Below are 14,377 nucleotides of genomic sequence, written 5' to 3'. Positions count from 1 at the left end.
GTGTGTGTGTGTGTGTGTGTGTGTGTACATCTGTTGCTTTAGCTGGAGGTGCAGGGATCAGGGCAGGGGGCCAAGGCTTACATTTAAACTGTTCACATATGCTCGCAGAAAAGAGAGACGAGATAAGAGAGACATGGGTGGACATCTCAGATAATGTATTGGAGAAGGAGATTAGGAGCAGGGGAATGATCAAGAGAAACTGCACACACACACACTCACACACACGCAAACGTGCACATACACAACAAACAGGATCACAAAAGCAGTTTTTAAAGCACAATTCCAACCTCAAAGCCAGGAAAATCAGATAATCAGATATTAAAGATCAAATTTCTTTAGGCGTTCTGTGTGTATGTGCATTTGTGTGTGACACTGACCTCTGACTCGTGCATAGCAGCAGCCACACTTGGCCAGGACTTTACGGAACAAGTGTTGGCAGCCACAGCCTCTGTGGTGGCGATGGTGATGGTGGCCCCCTTTCATGCTGTTGAACCATGAGCTGAGGTGGGCATGGCCCGGGCACTCTTTCTCTCTCTCTATCTCTCTATCTATCTCTGGCTCTCCTTTCCTTCTCTTTTCTTGGTCTCTCTTCGTCACCCTCACACAAGTAGAGGTTTACTCCTCAAAAAGTGTAAATCCCCCAAAAAGGTGTCAGTTGATCCTCCTCTTCAGCTGACTGCACGCAGAGTTAAAACCCATATCCAAGAAACCAAGTGTAAGAGTCCCCAAAAGCAATAAGCCAAGAAGAAATCCGCACTCACAGGGCTTTGCATCTGATGATAAACAGTGAGAGAAACATTCCAGCAAGCTTATCGTTACGCTGAACGTGCTCCTTCTGTCTCTGTCTCTTTTTTCCCACTGCTTTCTTTTTGGTGCTGAGCTCTCGCCTCTGTGAACTGCCTGGTCAAATGACACACTGGGAGACTGCTTCAGAGAGAGGGGGGAGAGAGAGCGATTGCAAGGGAAAGGGAACGAGAGAGAGTAAGGGGAGGGGTGAGAAGGGTGGAGTCTGTAGCTCTAGTTGCTGGCTATTCCAGGATAGCTTTCCCACTCCCATAGTTTTCTCTCTTCCCTCCTCTCAGCTGTTTTTTTCCTCTGCTCCCTTCTGTTTCCTCTCTCGTCTGCTGCCCCCCATCTTGTCTGTTATCCTCTTTTCTACATGGTTGAGTCTCATTTTAGCGTAAGTAATGCTTAAAGGGGCTCTCACATAGCCAACTCCGAGATCAGATGAAATGACACGCTCTCTTGTGTCTGCTCGGAGCTGGCTGTTGAAATAGTAACACCCAGGTCTGCAGTGATACACGGTGCTATTTACAGCAGAATGGCCATGTTATGCTGAAGGTGTCATGCATTGTCCAGCCAGTATCAGACTCTTTCTGACAGTTTAGGAATGTTTCTTCGTGGGCTTGTGGCTCAGAGCGGGCTTTTCTGGCTGGGACAGCTCCAATATTGACTTCTGCGCTCATTTATGATCACAGAGCTCGCAAAGTGTGTTTCCATGGAGGGAACAGGCGGTCTCATATTTCACAATGTTGGCATTCTTGGTGTGTGTGCGTGTGTGTGTGTGTGTACCATCAATCATTTGGGCTGATAATTTCTTGTTCTGAAGTACACAGTGGGACAGTCTAACCAAAGAAGCTCGTGGAATAAAGCAGTTTTGTATCAGTGACAAAGTTGCCCCCCGTAAGGGAATTGGACTTTGCACTGTAATATGTTATCACCATATAGTGTAACTTCATCTTGTGATACACACCCCCTTTGTGAGGTATACCTGTTCAACCTCAAATATCTAATCAGCCAATCAAATGGCAGCAGCTCAGTGTATTTAGGCATGTAGACGTGATCAAGATAACATCCTGAGGTTCAAACTTAGCATCAGAAATACTTAGACAGGCTGGTCTGAGTATTTCTGAAACTGCTGATCTGCTGGGATGTTTGTCTATAACCATCTCGAGTGTTTAAAGAGAATCGCCCAAAAAAGAAAAAATGCGCAGTGAGCAGCAGCTCTCTGGGTCATAATGCTGTTTTGAAGCCAGAGGTCAGAGGAGAACGGCCAGACTGCTTCAAGCTAATAGAAAGGCAACAGTAAATACAGAAGAGCAGCAGAGGACCACACAGAGGGCCAGCCCTGACAGCCAAGAGCACAAAGCTGAGGCTACAATTCACACTGGCTTGCCAAAATTGCACAACAGGAGATTGGAAAACTGGTATCTGGCCTGATGAGTCTCAAATTTTCCTGCAACATTCAGATGGCAGGAGACAAAATCTGGCATGCACAACATGAAAGCATTGCTCTGGATACTGCTTTGTATCAATGGTTCAGGCTACTGCGAGTGGTCTTATGCTGTGGGGGATGGGGTTTTGTCATACTTTGTTCCCCTTAGTACCAACTGAGCATTATTTAGAAGCCACAGCCTACATGAATATTGCTGATGATCATGACCATGACCATGGCTGCATCTAGCAGGATAGCGTGTCACGTCACAAAGCTCAGATCATCTCAAACTGGTTTCTGGATGGATACAGTGTTTTACATTATGAATGTGCAACTGACAAATCAGAAGAATGCTAACATGTTTTCAGCACCTTTTGAATCTATGATATGAAGAATTAAGGCAATTTTGAAGAAAAAAGTGAGTCCAACCTAGTACGAGACCTACAACTTAGACCTAATAAAGTGGCAAATGAGTATATTTAGACATAATCACCAAAGCGATCAACTAGGATAATAAAATATGCTCTTCAAAGTACACCGATCAAACTAATACATGCATTTACAAAACCTGATGAGTGACATTTTTAGAATTTTCAGTTTCTTTTACCCAAAAATCTTCAGCAGCAGCTGCAATCTTTGACCAACATCTTTTTGCGAGCAAATGTGTCTTTGGGTAAATGTGTCTGCGACTAAATCGGATCGAGCATGGAGCACATTTGGGCATTTGTGTGTAGCATTAGCTGTGAGTGTGCATATTCAAAAGAGGAACACTGTAGAATTGTTTCCCTTTCTTTCTAAGTCAATCTGATCAACCTGAAAGCTACACAGGGCAATTCTTAACAAAGCGCTGTACACAAAGCATGCAATATTTAGATGTGTACTTTACATCAAAGCACATTAAAGTCAATTAACATCTGGATTATGGCTCATTCTCCATGCATGTGAAAGCAGAGGCTGTTGAAATGTCAGTAAGTAAAGCAAATGCATCCAACTCGAGATATAACTAGCACGGGAAGGAAAATAAAACTTGTTTCAAGACATGCCACATATTTTGAGGCACAATTACTATTTGATCAACAAACAGCCTTTCTCAGGCCTGAAGCAGCTAAGCTTATGACTCAGCGTGCGAGCCCATCTCAATTTTCCTGGGCACATCCTTTCACAGGCTACAGTCCAACTGTGTGGAAATCACCACCTGATTACTGCAACAAAGACAGGCAGCATCACAGCACCCACTCAGGTTCCTCTACGGGGCATCAATGGAAACAAGAGAAGGCTGAGTATCAGCTGGCACTGAACCACCATGCAGGCACACACAAGCGCACGCATCACTGAGGTGCACCGTCAGGCACTTCAACAGCTGGCAGAACTGTGCCTCCATCATCTTTCTGTCCAGTGGCAGGGTGGTGGCACACTCCTGTCAGGATGTTTCTGTCAGGGTAAACAGAGAAGCCTGGCTGCCTCACCCATTAGCCATACAAACAGAGTACTTCAAACCAGTGCATTGACTATGCAGCATTTCAGCACTCTGTACATGAAGAGGGATCTAAAGCAGATAGAAAATACAATTCTGGACTGGAGACAGACTTATGCATTATCAATTCCCAGGCTCAGGCAGCACAGTGGTTCACCACATATCTGTAAAGATACACACAGGTCACAGCTTTCCTTTCTCTCTCCCCATCACAGCCTCCATCGCTCTCTCGGTTTCTTTGCTTATAATGGATGTTTTAAGCAACTGTGATTGAAAGGGCAATTCGCTAGAGGATTCTTGAAAGGCACTGCTGAACGTCTCCATTTGTCTGATGCTGATATGGCTGCCAAACACCGTGTGAGCGAAGGAGCACAACTCAAAATGGGCTGAGAAACAGTTGATTTGACAGCAACAGAAACAAGATAAAACAAAGACGGCAAAGAAAGACGACAGCAAACTGTTACAAACTGAACAAATACTGCCTGCACTACCAATTAACAAAAAAACAGCTATAGAGCAAAGAAGAAATCCACCGCTCTGGAGACACATTCAAAATTAATGAATATGAGAGAATCTTTTAATATGCTCTTAAGCTAGAAGCTGCCAGATTATGATCCTACAAGTCCCACAGCGGGGGGGAGGGGGTGCTTTTGTACTTGTTGCGTAAGGTTGATTGCAGGCGTTCTTTTAGTGGTGCCGCTTCAAAGCACGACAAATAGGAAAAAATGTTTTCATTTACAGTATTATAACAAATCTTTGGACTATTATTAGACACTCAATGACCAGATCTGACATGTACTTGGCATACTGAGTGCTATGTTTCATTTTGGTCTTTAACTAACATCTATTTCTGTGCATCAGCCCTGACATTTAACACTGGCAGTGTCCTTCGTGCAATAATGGAGTGTAATAAATGAGTACCAAAACTGGACCAGCAGACAATGCACAAAGCTTTGAACGTTAACAGAAATATGGAAAAAATGTTCCTCCCTCGGCTTGAAGGGAGGAGAGGGGGGATGTGAGGTGAGGCATGCATTAACACACATTCATCTCTCTCCTTTTATCTCTCCTCTCTGCTCACTCACTTCTTTCTCCTACTCCCCACATACAGACACACAAACACACACAGAAGACTCCTCTGCTTGTTCAGATTCAGAAGAATGAATGAAATCTATACATTTACATTCACGCTGGACTGGACTCGTTTGCAGATAAGCACACTAGCAAATAGATGGGTATGACATTTTTATGTAGAGCCAGGCAGCCAAACAGGGAAGAGAGTATTATGTTTCCACTGAAAGAGAGAGTGAGCCGCATTTCAGAGTGTGTGCTCAAAGTGGAATATCAAGTGTGATTTATGAATGTGTTGTAAATCAGCTCATACACAACATTTCCTGCTCATTTCATGTGCCACTCTTGGGATGCATATATTGCAAACACTGTACGCCCTGCTGAGGTAAAAACCTTCATAATGTGTGGCAATAAATTACAGAAATAACAGCAAAATACAGAAAATTCATGTGATATAAACATGCATGCTAATAGATACAGCAAGTCTCAGTTCAGCAGATACGCAGTTGCTTATTCACAATGTGTCCCCCAACCCCCCACTGACATTAGTCTTTCTTCACCCCATCACTCTGCTAAAATCCTGCCAAAATATGCTCACTGCATTTCACTTTTATACCAATTTTTCCTTCCCCTTTTCTCCTTTACTTCCTCTCTATTTTTTCCTCCCTATTCCTAAGCTCTCGCTATTTCTGAGTGCCAATTAAGGGAAACTGGCATTTTGGACAAGCCACTATGAGGGGGAGGTTTGGGGCTGTTTTGGCTGATGTCATGGAGCAGAAGTTGTGAAGTAACTGTCCTGTTCGTAACTCATCTGCCCTGCAAAGAGATGCTGTTTTTGTCCAATTAGACTAAACTACACACTGCTAGCATACACCGGGGAGGCGTGCCTCTCTCTGTCTGTACATGCATGTGTGTGTGTGCACTTCACCACTAGTACCACTAAGTACCTCCCATTGTTGTACCTCATCGAGCAGAGCTGCTCTCAGGCAGCAGTTCTGCACTAGGCTGCACAGACGGGAGGTCCATGTCTCACAATATTCACACACATACAGCAAAAGATCTGCCTTTACACAAACATATACTCCCTTTCCCATCCAGCTCTTATTTTTCCAGAAATCTATCCAGCTTTCAGGTTGGAGTTTTCCAGCTTCACCTGACCCACAGCATCGCTCTCTGCCTTTATCTCCTTGGAGCTGAAGTGTAAACCTTGCTCTAAAAGCAGCATGCTACCACTGAGACTGCTGGTGACTGAGTTTGGGGCTTAAGTATGATCCAAAATGCCCCCCAAAGGATAAAAAGTTAATTAAACAAATGCAAACCCAAGGGATTATCTGCTGGAAAAAAATATCAAAAGGTGCCCCTGCTACAGTATGAGTTCAGCCTGAATGAAATACTTCTATATCCTAGTATTAAAATATAAATCTTTAAATATATCCACCTTATGCACTTATTCAGTTCAGGGTCACTTAAAAATCACCAAAATACTATTAAAAAAAAAACTTTCTGTATGTTTCTGCTGTGTTCACATTTTTTTCCACTGCCCCCAAGTGGCCAAAACATATTTAGTTTAGCAACAGCAAGCTTAGTGAGCTGATGGATGTTGTGAATTCAAGAAATAGATGTCTCCATAATATACCTGTCAGTTCAGGTAACATCATCCCTACAAGAACTGAAACAAATACCAGAGGATTAGGTGCAAAAACAAATCACGGTAACATTTAGTCATTACATAGAACCTGGGAGAGTGTAGTATTTCTGATACAGTGTATAACAAAAGCTATTCTAGATTGCACATGAAGGTTGTATACATAAGATGTATAACTAATTGTGTTGGTGAGGTGGCTTTAGTTTGCCAATTAAACTTATATTTATTCTATTAATGAAAGATACATTGAAATTATACTTATGCGTCTCTTCTGGGCAAAACTCTGGACTTGTTATAAATAAACAGGAATAATTATGTCATTGACTTATGTGAAGTAATGCTAATCTCTCCGATCTCTGGGCTCTATACAATACGATGCAGCTTCAGGTTGATCTCTGCCCATTTAAGGTCATTCGCACACAGTTCAGTTCCAAGGTCCTTGGGGATCAGCACTCCTTGAATGGCACACTCTCCCAGCCTCTCTCAAAACCAGATATGGACAAAACCATGGATTTCCCGCACATTTCTCCTCATAATAACTTATGGAAAAATATGAATGGTTTAATTTGAGAAGCAGTGAGGTGCACTGTGCTAAACTAAGATGACTAAAAAAGAATTTCTCTCCATTCTTTTGTTTTGGTCTCTGGTTTTACACATTAGGAATTCTTATGTGTTTCATGGTTTTGCTTTTTAGCACAATTCAATTGAAAATCTTGCTCTTCCTCAACACTGATGACACATATGATGACACACAAGGTGTGTTGTGTACACGTGACCTTTTCTTGTAGACATTTATAGGTCAAATTTAGCACTTTGTATTACTGGTTCAGTGAAGATTTGATCTTACCTCAAAAAAGGACAAAACTATAAAACCCAGAGTGCATGGACACACTTACAGCTCTCCATCAGAAATCAGTGTTTTAAATAAAGGAAATATTTGTATTATCTGGCAAGAGTAAAGATGTGAATTATACATCTGTGAAAAAAATCTGATTATAGTTAATCAGCCAAGTTGCACTTTAAATCATTAACATCACGACTGCTTTACATGGTTTGATCTTTGAGTGTGAAATAAAAAGCAATCGTCCCTTCTGTTTCAGAGTTATGGTGTTAAATAAAGGAAAAAAATTATATTTTTAACAGAATGCTATGATATCACAGTAAAGCTGACTTTATAGAAGCCCCCTTTTCATCAGACAGACAGATGTACAGGTCAAAATCCTAACATCTAGCTCTGAAGGAGAGGTCAGGGTTAAAATAACAATGCTGTGGACACGGCCTTGTTTCAAAACAAAATTTTAAAAATGTAATTTAAACTCAAATATAGCTTTGAACTGGTGAAAAACAAACACGACGAGGTGAAATGAGGGAAAAAAGAAAGTCACTAAATTCACGGAAATGAGAAAAACAGGAATGTTTAAGAATTGTATAAAAAAAAGGGGGAATCTGAATTTGTGGATGCTGGCACTGGCCTGTGATTCCTGGGAAGCCACTAGCAGGCATTTCGTTTCTAACACATAACAGATGGCCCTTATGGGCCAACGAACCATGTCTTTGAAGAAAGCAAGGGCCTATCGTCTTTCCTCTGTCCTACATTTAGAAGGTCAGAAATTATGGAAAATCTTGAGGATAAAAGTCGAATTATGTAGCACCCTTTCAAGTGATAACGTTGATGAATTACCTGATTCATTTTTCTCAACTGATAAATAAAGATTGAACATTTCTGATGTTTTTAACGATAATACAAAAATGTTAAGTAAAATTAGTATTTATCTTCGAGGTTACCAAGTTTGCTAAATTGCATTTTAAGAAAATTATTAGTAATGAATGTGGCTTTGTGTCAAGGCCATAAAAAGGTAAACGCTTTGTGATTTCATGGGCTCTCTACTGCCAGCTCAAACAAAAAATAACTGACACAGACAAAAATAAATATTAGGTAAGTAGAAAGATACTGCGGTAAGACCTCAAAATAACAAAGCTGCCCCAACTTAATGAAATAAAATAAAGCAGCATTCAGTGTGATATCGAAAATCACAAAGTGAGAAAATTACATTTGTTCATTTACATGTTACAGCCAAGTATAATTATAGTCACGTAAACGTAATGTTTCAAATAAGTGACAACGTGTATTGCCAAACCTTCTCTGGGCTAAGACGAAGTCTGTCTGGCGTTTTGGTTCAGATGTTTTTTCCTTGTGTTTCATTGATTTTCCATCCAATTTTCCATCTAGAGGAAAATGGGCTGCACAAAAACAATCGAGCTTGTCTGGAGCTGAAATAAACAATCTCCTTTGCATTTCTTTACTTTTTCTTTTTTTTTTCGCTCCGCTATTCTGAGCCCCGACCAAAAAGAATTTCTGGCTGCATCGACTTCAATAGCATTCCCTGTCTGAGTAAGACCGTTACAGATAAGCATCGCTGACAGCTTCCTCTGGCCTCACTCACACCCCTTCTGTAAGCCATATACTGCTCTGCACAACAGTTAGTGGTCTGGCCACATGGTACACACCACCAAACCTCCAATATATACACACACACTCCCTCTAACCCAAACCCAGATCCAGCAACAAAGCTCCTTTTGTTCCATTCCACTCAAGTAAAATGGCAACGCACGCAAGCCTTTCACAGAAAAATCAAAATAAGTTCAACCAACAGTGATGGGGCAGAAGGGGAGGGCAGGCAGTGGAGCATGTTTTCTTGCCCCATCTGGAAAGTATTGCTTGTGTATATGCATGCACACAAGAAGTCTTTTTCTGTCTCACGAACTCATATATGGTACATTACAGCAAAGCAATTTAAGGTTATCAGTGCTAATAGAGGATATAGAGGGTGGAGTTTAATAAGAGCAAACCACCAACATTCAGGTGACTCCAATCTGATACCTTTCCTGAGCTTATTACTGCCTAATGACCACCATCAGATATGGCAGATGGGACCCAGGCCTGTTTTGATGGCTAACATTCAAGAACAGGGTGAACTGAGAGCAAAAACACAGGCAGTAGCTAGTGGCTCACATGAACCTTATCATAAAAAGAAAAAAAGACTGAGGAGTGCACAAGGAAGGTTTCTTAAACGTTACTTCACAGAAATCTGAGACGTTTCATAGCTGGAAGTTTGCATTTCGGTGAGCCTCTAAGCTCTGACTGGTTTGGTGAGACCTGCAGTGTTTGGTCTAGGGTCACTCGGTGCAGCACTTTCAGGTCTTACCTGTTCTTTCTCTCTGGTCTGAGTTTTCTGTAGTAGAGGCCTGCTGCTCCCAGTCCAGCCCCTCTGGCTCCCACTGACCCTGGACAGGCCCCTTTTCCTCCTCGCATGATGGGAGGTCTACCTCACCTCCTTCTGAGAGCTATACACAGAGAGATGCATTTGTCAGCAGTGGAGCCCTGCACTCAAGGAGGAAGTGACTGCAAGATTGTATAGAGTACTTATGGTCACATAACCACAGAACATTATCCCAGTGGCTGATTTTTTTCCAGTTTCCTGCATCTTTTTCATCCTTTTCTCCATTACACACTGAACAAGAATGTGATGGAAATGAGGCCCTAGTTTTGCCACAGAGCTTGGATGAGAACCGTTTCTCAGAAATAGGTTTGAAACTGTCTTTAAGTCCAGGGATGGAGGGAGATTAGATTCACTGTTATGGCTATGTCCTATATCTGCCGGAAAGGAAATAATCTGTTAAGATAAACATTTTTTTATAGAGAAACAGAACTTCAAAAAGGAATTCACTGGTCACTGTGGTACCCTCCAGCTTCTTTTTTTTTTCTTTCTGTCAAATCAGAATTTGTCCTACAGAAGAGAGGACAGGCAGAGAAAAAAAAGAGAAAGGGGGGAGGAGAATACATTTGCAGGGCTGCAATGAGCCATTAGACCTGCATGACTTTGTTTATGGTTCGATGTTTTAATCAACACTACTGAGCTTCCTGTTCCACTGAAACATCCAAGATTCCTCCAAAGCACTGGACGGAGACTTGCAACCTTTCCATACCCCTCACTCTCTCCTCTCCCTATCCACTATATCTTGATCATTTTAGGTTGATGAAAAGGTTATAGCGATGAACAACAAAGCAACAAAAGCAACAAAAAACACAACCACAAAAACTTGGCATTTACAATGTGGATTTGTGGATATGTTGTGCTCTACGAACCCTGAAAAACACCTCCATGTGTGCGTTCAGTTTGAATTTAAGGCATTATTCTTTCATATAAACAGACAGTATATATCCAAACAGATTTCAAGTGAGCCAGCTGGGCAGCAGTCACAACTCACCCACTGTTGATTGGGCATGGCCACGGAAGTAAGCACATCAGCCATGGCTCCTAACATCTGGTCAGTGCGTCCCTGATTTTTCTGCAGAGCTTTCATTCTCCTGAACACCACACAAAAACTCTACAAGCTTGGTCTCTGATTCTGATGCAATCTTCGTGTCCCGTGTCTGTCCTGTGCTCTTGTTTTCTGCCCCTTCACTGTGCACTGTGCTGCAGTTTGGAGCTGAGCCCACCTCTTTCTACCATGACACACAGGAAACCTCATGCGCAAGAATAGATCAAGGAGGAGCAGGAGGAGGGCTCGTGTCTGTGTGGGAGCGTGCACTTGGTCAGGAGCCTCAGCACGTCCAGGACGCACAGGTGAGATGGCTACAAGTGTCTGTGCAGCTTCCTTCTGTGATAGTCTGCACTGTTTTGTCAGGAACCTGAAAAACAGACAGATTTTTCCTCTTCTTCAGCCTTCTTCTGAGGTTTTTGTAAAGTCCACAGTCTTCTTCTTTGTGGTTCTTCTAAATCATGAGGTTTGACAGTGTGAAGTTGGCCTTCTTCTATGTTTTCTGAATGCTGAAATGGAGCGCAGTGGCTGAGCACACCACCCTCCCTGAAATCCTCCTTTCTTGTTCTTCATTGGCTATACAATATCACCTCCCCCTCCCCCAAACCTCATCCCTTCCATCATTGTTTCTCTTCTGTCTTTCCTTGTTTCCTTGGTTAGCACCTGTAGCTTTTGTTAAGCTCAAAGTATTTCAATCTGATCTATCATTGAACTCCTGTAAAACTCCACACTCTCTTGATTTTTGCCCAAGTCTCAAGCCCAAGGCAGTGACACATAGACTGTGCGAACCCTTGAGCGGTGGGGCAGCCCCAAATAAGGTATGAAAACACAGTCCACGAAGCTCAACTATTTGAGACACTGTCGCCATTTCCACATTTATCTTACTTTATTTATTCAACTGCTTAGATGCTCATTATTTAAGCTGTTAAAATCAGAAGACTTGCAACATTATTTACATGTTGACACTGCTGACCAAGTAGAGAGACATTGTCATAAAGAAGTGTGTCTGTCTTTCAAATTCTTAACTTTTATTGGAGAACACTAGCATACTTAATCAAACTTTCAGGTTCAAATGCCATGCGATTCTATCTTTAGTGTCTATCAGTCTTAGATTTTCACTGCAGCAGTCGTTGTGTTCCTCCAAGAAAAACACACGTATTGTACTCCCTGTGCTTCTAGCGATCTATATTTAATTTTTAGAACCTGACTTACATTACTGCTACAAAGAATATCAAGTTTAGTGTGCTAGCATGTAAGCTAGTGTTATTTAGGTCAGAGTTCATAAACAATCATTTCTGTCAAAAGAGGAATAATATTTCCAAATGAAATACTTTATTTATGGTGGTTTGACAGGGAGAAAGGACTGATACAGAAAAGAGCAAGTGTCACTACCAATGGCCGTGATTGATGTTGATATTTCTATCAGACTGAATAAATCAAATAGAGTGCGGCAAAGAGGAGCTAGGGTGGCAGTGGGTTGCAAAGCGGCTCACAGATGTGCAGCAACTGCAGGCAGCTGGGAGGATACACATGTTTTGCTTCAGTGCTGAACAGTTTGGGGAATATCTTGTCCAATTTGTTATAGCAACAATAACTAATCACTCACAAGTCAAGCTAACACAGTTTTGTTAGTTAGCATGAGCTAAGCTAAACTTTTTTCATGTAGATGTTTTTCTTTATTTGGACGTCTCAAACTGCAAAAGCAATGCTCTTTAAATGTATTTTTAACAACTGATTAATAACCTATCTGATTGGCTAGTAGCAGTATTGGCACATTTTGATTGGGTGGTGTCTCAACATTTTAGTGCAAACAGAACAAGCCAAGTAAAGCATCCATAATTTAGTACATCAACAGATGATGTAACCTCATTCAAAGGGAATGAGAGGAAAGAACAGTGTCTGACGTGTCTGTGTGGATTCTCCATAAGATAGCACTGATAGCATAGAAGGGTATCTGTTCAGCTATGTGGACGGGTATTGACACCAGCCTTTTTCAGCTGGGATTGCAGCTGCATGACTTTGTTTGATTGACTCATTTAGCAGGTCAAGGGGCAAACAGTAATGTAATGCTGACTTGTACACCTCTGTTTAAAGAACAGCTTGGTCAATGAAACAACTATTTGAAACTGGATCTTGATTTTGTGCAACTAAATGCAGACAGACCGAAAATTATCTAAAAAATAAAAAGTCCTAAAGACAGCTTGCCTGGATAAAAAGCATTATATTCTTAATGTTCTTGTCTTTTTTCCACTTTTTTTCTGCTCAAGCACAAACTCTCAAAGGTTGTATAACCAAACCTGAAAATAGCAGCTACTCATCTAAAGAATAATTCTTGGTTTAGGTGTCAGTTTAATCTGATGAAACAGATAGGTACCTTTTAATCACCTGGAAACCCACCCAGGCCCAAACTCTTTTTTTATACACCAGTCTCAGCTTTTATATCAAGTAACATCCATGTCTCAGAGTTTTTACCTTTCCTAAGCCAGAGCGCTGCTTGTGTTCCTGTTTTTGTCATATATAGTCAAGGCCAAAGGTGACCATGGTTCCACCATGACAGACAGCTTTAAAGGTCTTCGCAGCATAAATGTTTCATGAGGGGAAGACATCTCTATTGTCTTCCCCTCGTTTTAGTGTGCCTTTTTAATGTTTAATGAATTCCTCTATTCTGAATGTATAATTCAGATTAAAGTTAGAGAAACCAATTAATCCCTGCAGTATGTTCTTATTGCATTCTGTAATACACAAAATTACACAATAAAAATACGCTAAGAATATGTCCCAGCAGAATGAGCTAGCAAACACCGATGCTTGTTTACCTCCTTTCGTCTCAGATCCCTGGTGTATTACATGTTGGCTGACTCTCACAGCCATAGTTTACCCTGCTGTCTGGTTAGAGTTGAAACATTGGTAATGTTACACCAACAACAGGTTGGACAATTGTTTGCTGATACATGGCTCATACCTAACCTGGTTGTGAACTTTATTAAAATAGAAAAAAAAAACATTGTGTCTGTCTCAAACTGAAAGTTACCAGAAAAGCATCTGTTCATCTGTAAACTTGCCTATAATTCACAAGAATCACTACTCCTCCTAAAGTACTGGTCAAACTTACACAACGCAAAATGATCACCTAATGGCTGTTCACTCAAACTGTGCTCAAGGTCAAGGTCATATTTGTTGTTTCACAGGGAATTAGCCATGAATCGTGATGGATCGTGAGCTGGATGAGCTATTATGTCATTGACATTCTGGTTTGGTTTATGTGCCATGCTGGTATTTTTTATTGCACGAGTACATCATCACCATTGGGGCTTAGTTGAGTAAATCTCAGGAATGTGTGTGAGAAACTCAAGGAAACTGACAGGCTGTGTAAAGAACACATAAAAAAAACATCTCTCAAAATTTTCCCTTCCCTCACCGACTATGAACACATCAGCAACTGCTTAGGGCTAAGCCACAGTTGCCTGGCAATGACTTTTTATTTAATAACAGACTCTAATAACCATTTTTTAGCATTTTCATAAACTGGTATTCTATAGTGAATATGAGTGTAAATGGTGGTCTGTCTCTCTGAGTTAGTCTCGCAACTGACTTCTCAACTGTCCAGAGTGTACCCCACGTATCGCCCTATCACATGGATGCGATGCTT

The 14,377-nt window shown here is 41.4% G+C and overlaps 1 protein-coding gene across 4 annotated transcripts in view; it reads right to left on the bottom strand.

The window, feature by feature from the left end:
- Positions 1–11,111, bottom strand: part of arhgef25a (Rho guanine nucleotide exchange factor (GEF) 25a) — a 42,612-nt gene extending 31,501 nt beyond the window's left edge. For 2 of the 4 annotated variants that reach the window (XM_005732593.2, XM_005732594.2), the window contains exons 1-2: positions 10,675–11,108; positions 9,612–9,750 (exon numbers count right to left, since the gene is read on the bottom strand). In XM_005732593.2, coding sequence (XP_005732650.1) covers positions 9,612–9,750; positions 10,675–10,770 — 235 coding nt within the window. In that variant the 5' untranslated portion in view covers positions 10,771–11,108. Of the gene's footprint in view, positions 1–377; positions 930–9,611; positions 9,751–10,674 lie in introns of those variants that run through there. The other 2 variants (XM_005732596.1, XM_005732595.1) reach the window with 2 other exon arrangements.
- Between the last annotated feature and the right edge of the window lie 3,266 nt (positions 11,112–14,377).

This window comes from Pundamilia nyererei, unplaced genomic scaffold (assembly GCF_000239375.1).
Source record: "Pundamilia nyererei isolate P.nyererei 1_Seehausen unplaced genomic scaffold, PunNye1.0 scaffold00047, whole genome shotgun sequence".
NCBI classification, from domain to species: Eukaryota; Metazoa; Chordata; class Actinopteri; order Cichliformes; family Cichlidae; genus Pundamilia; species Pundamilia nyererei.
This window is presented reverse-complemented; position numbering and strand designations above follow the sequence as displayed.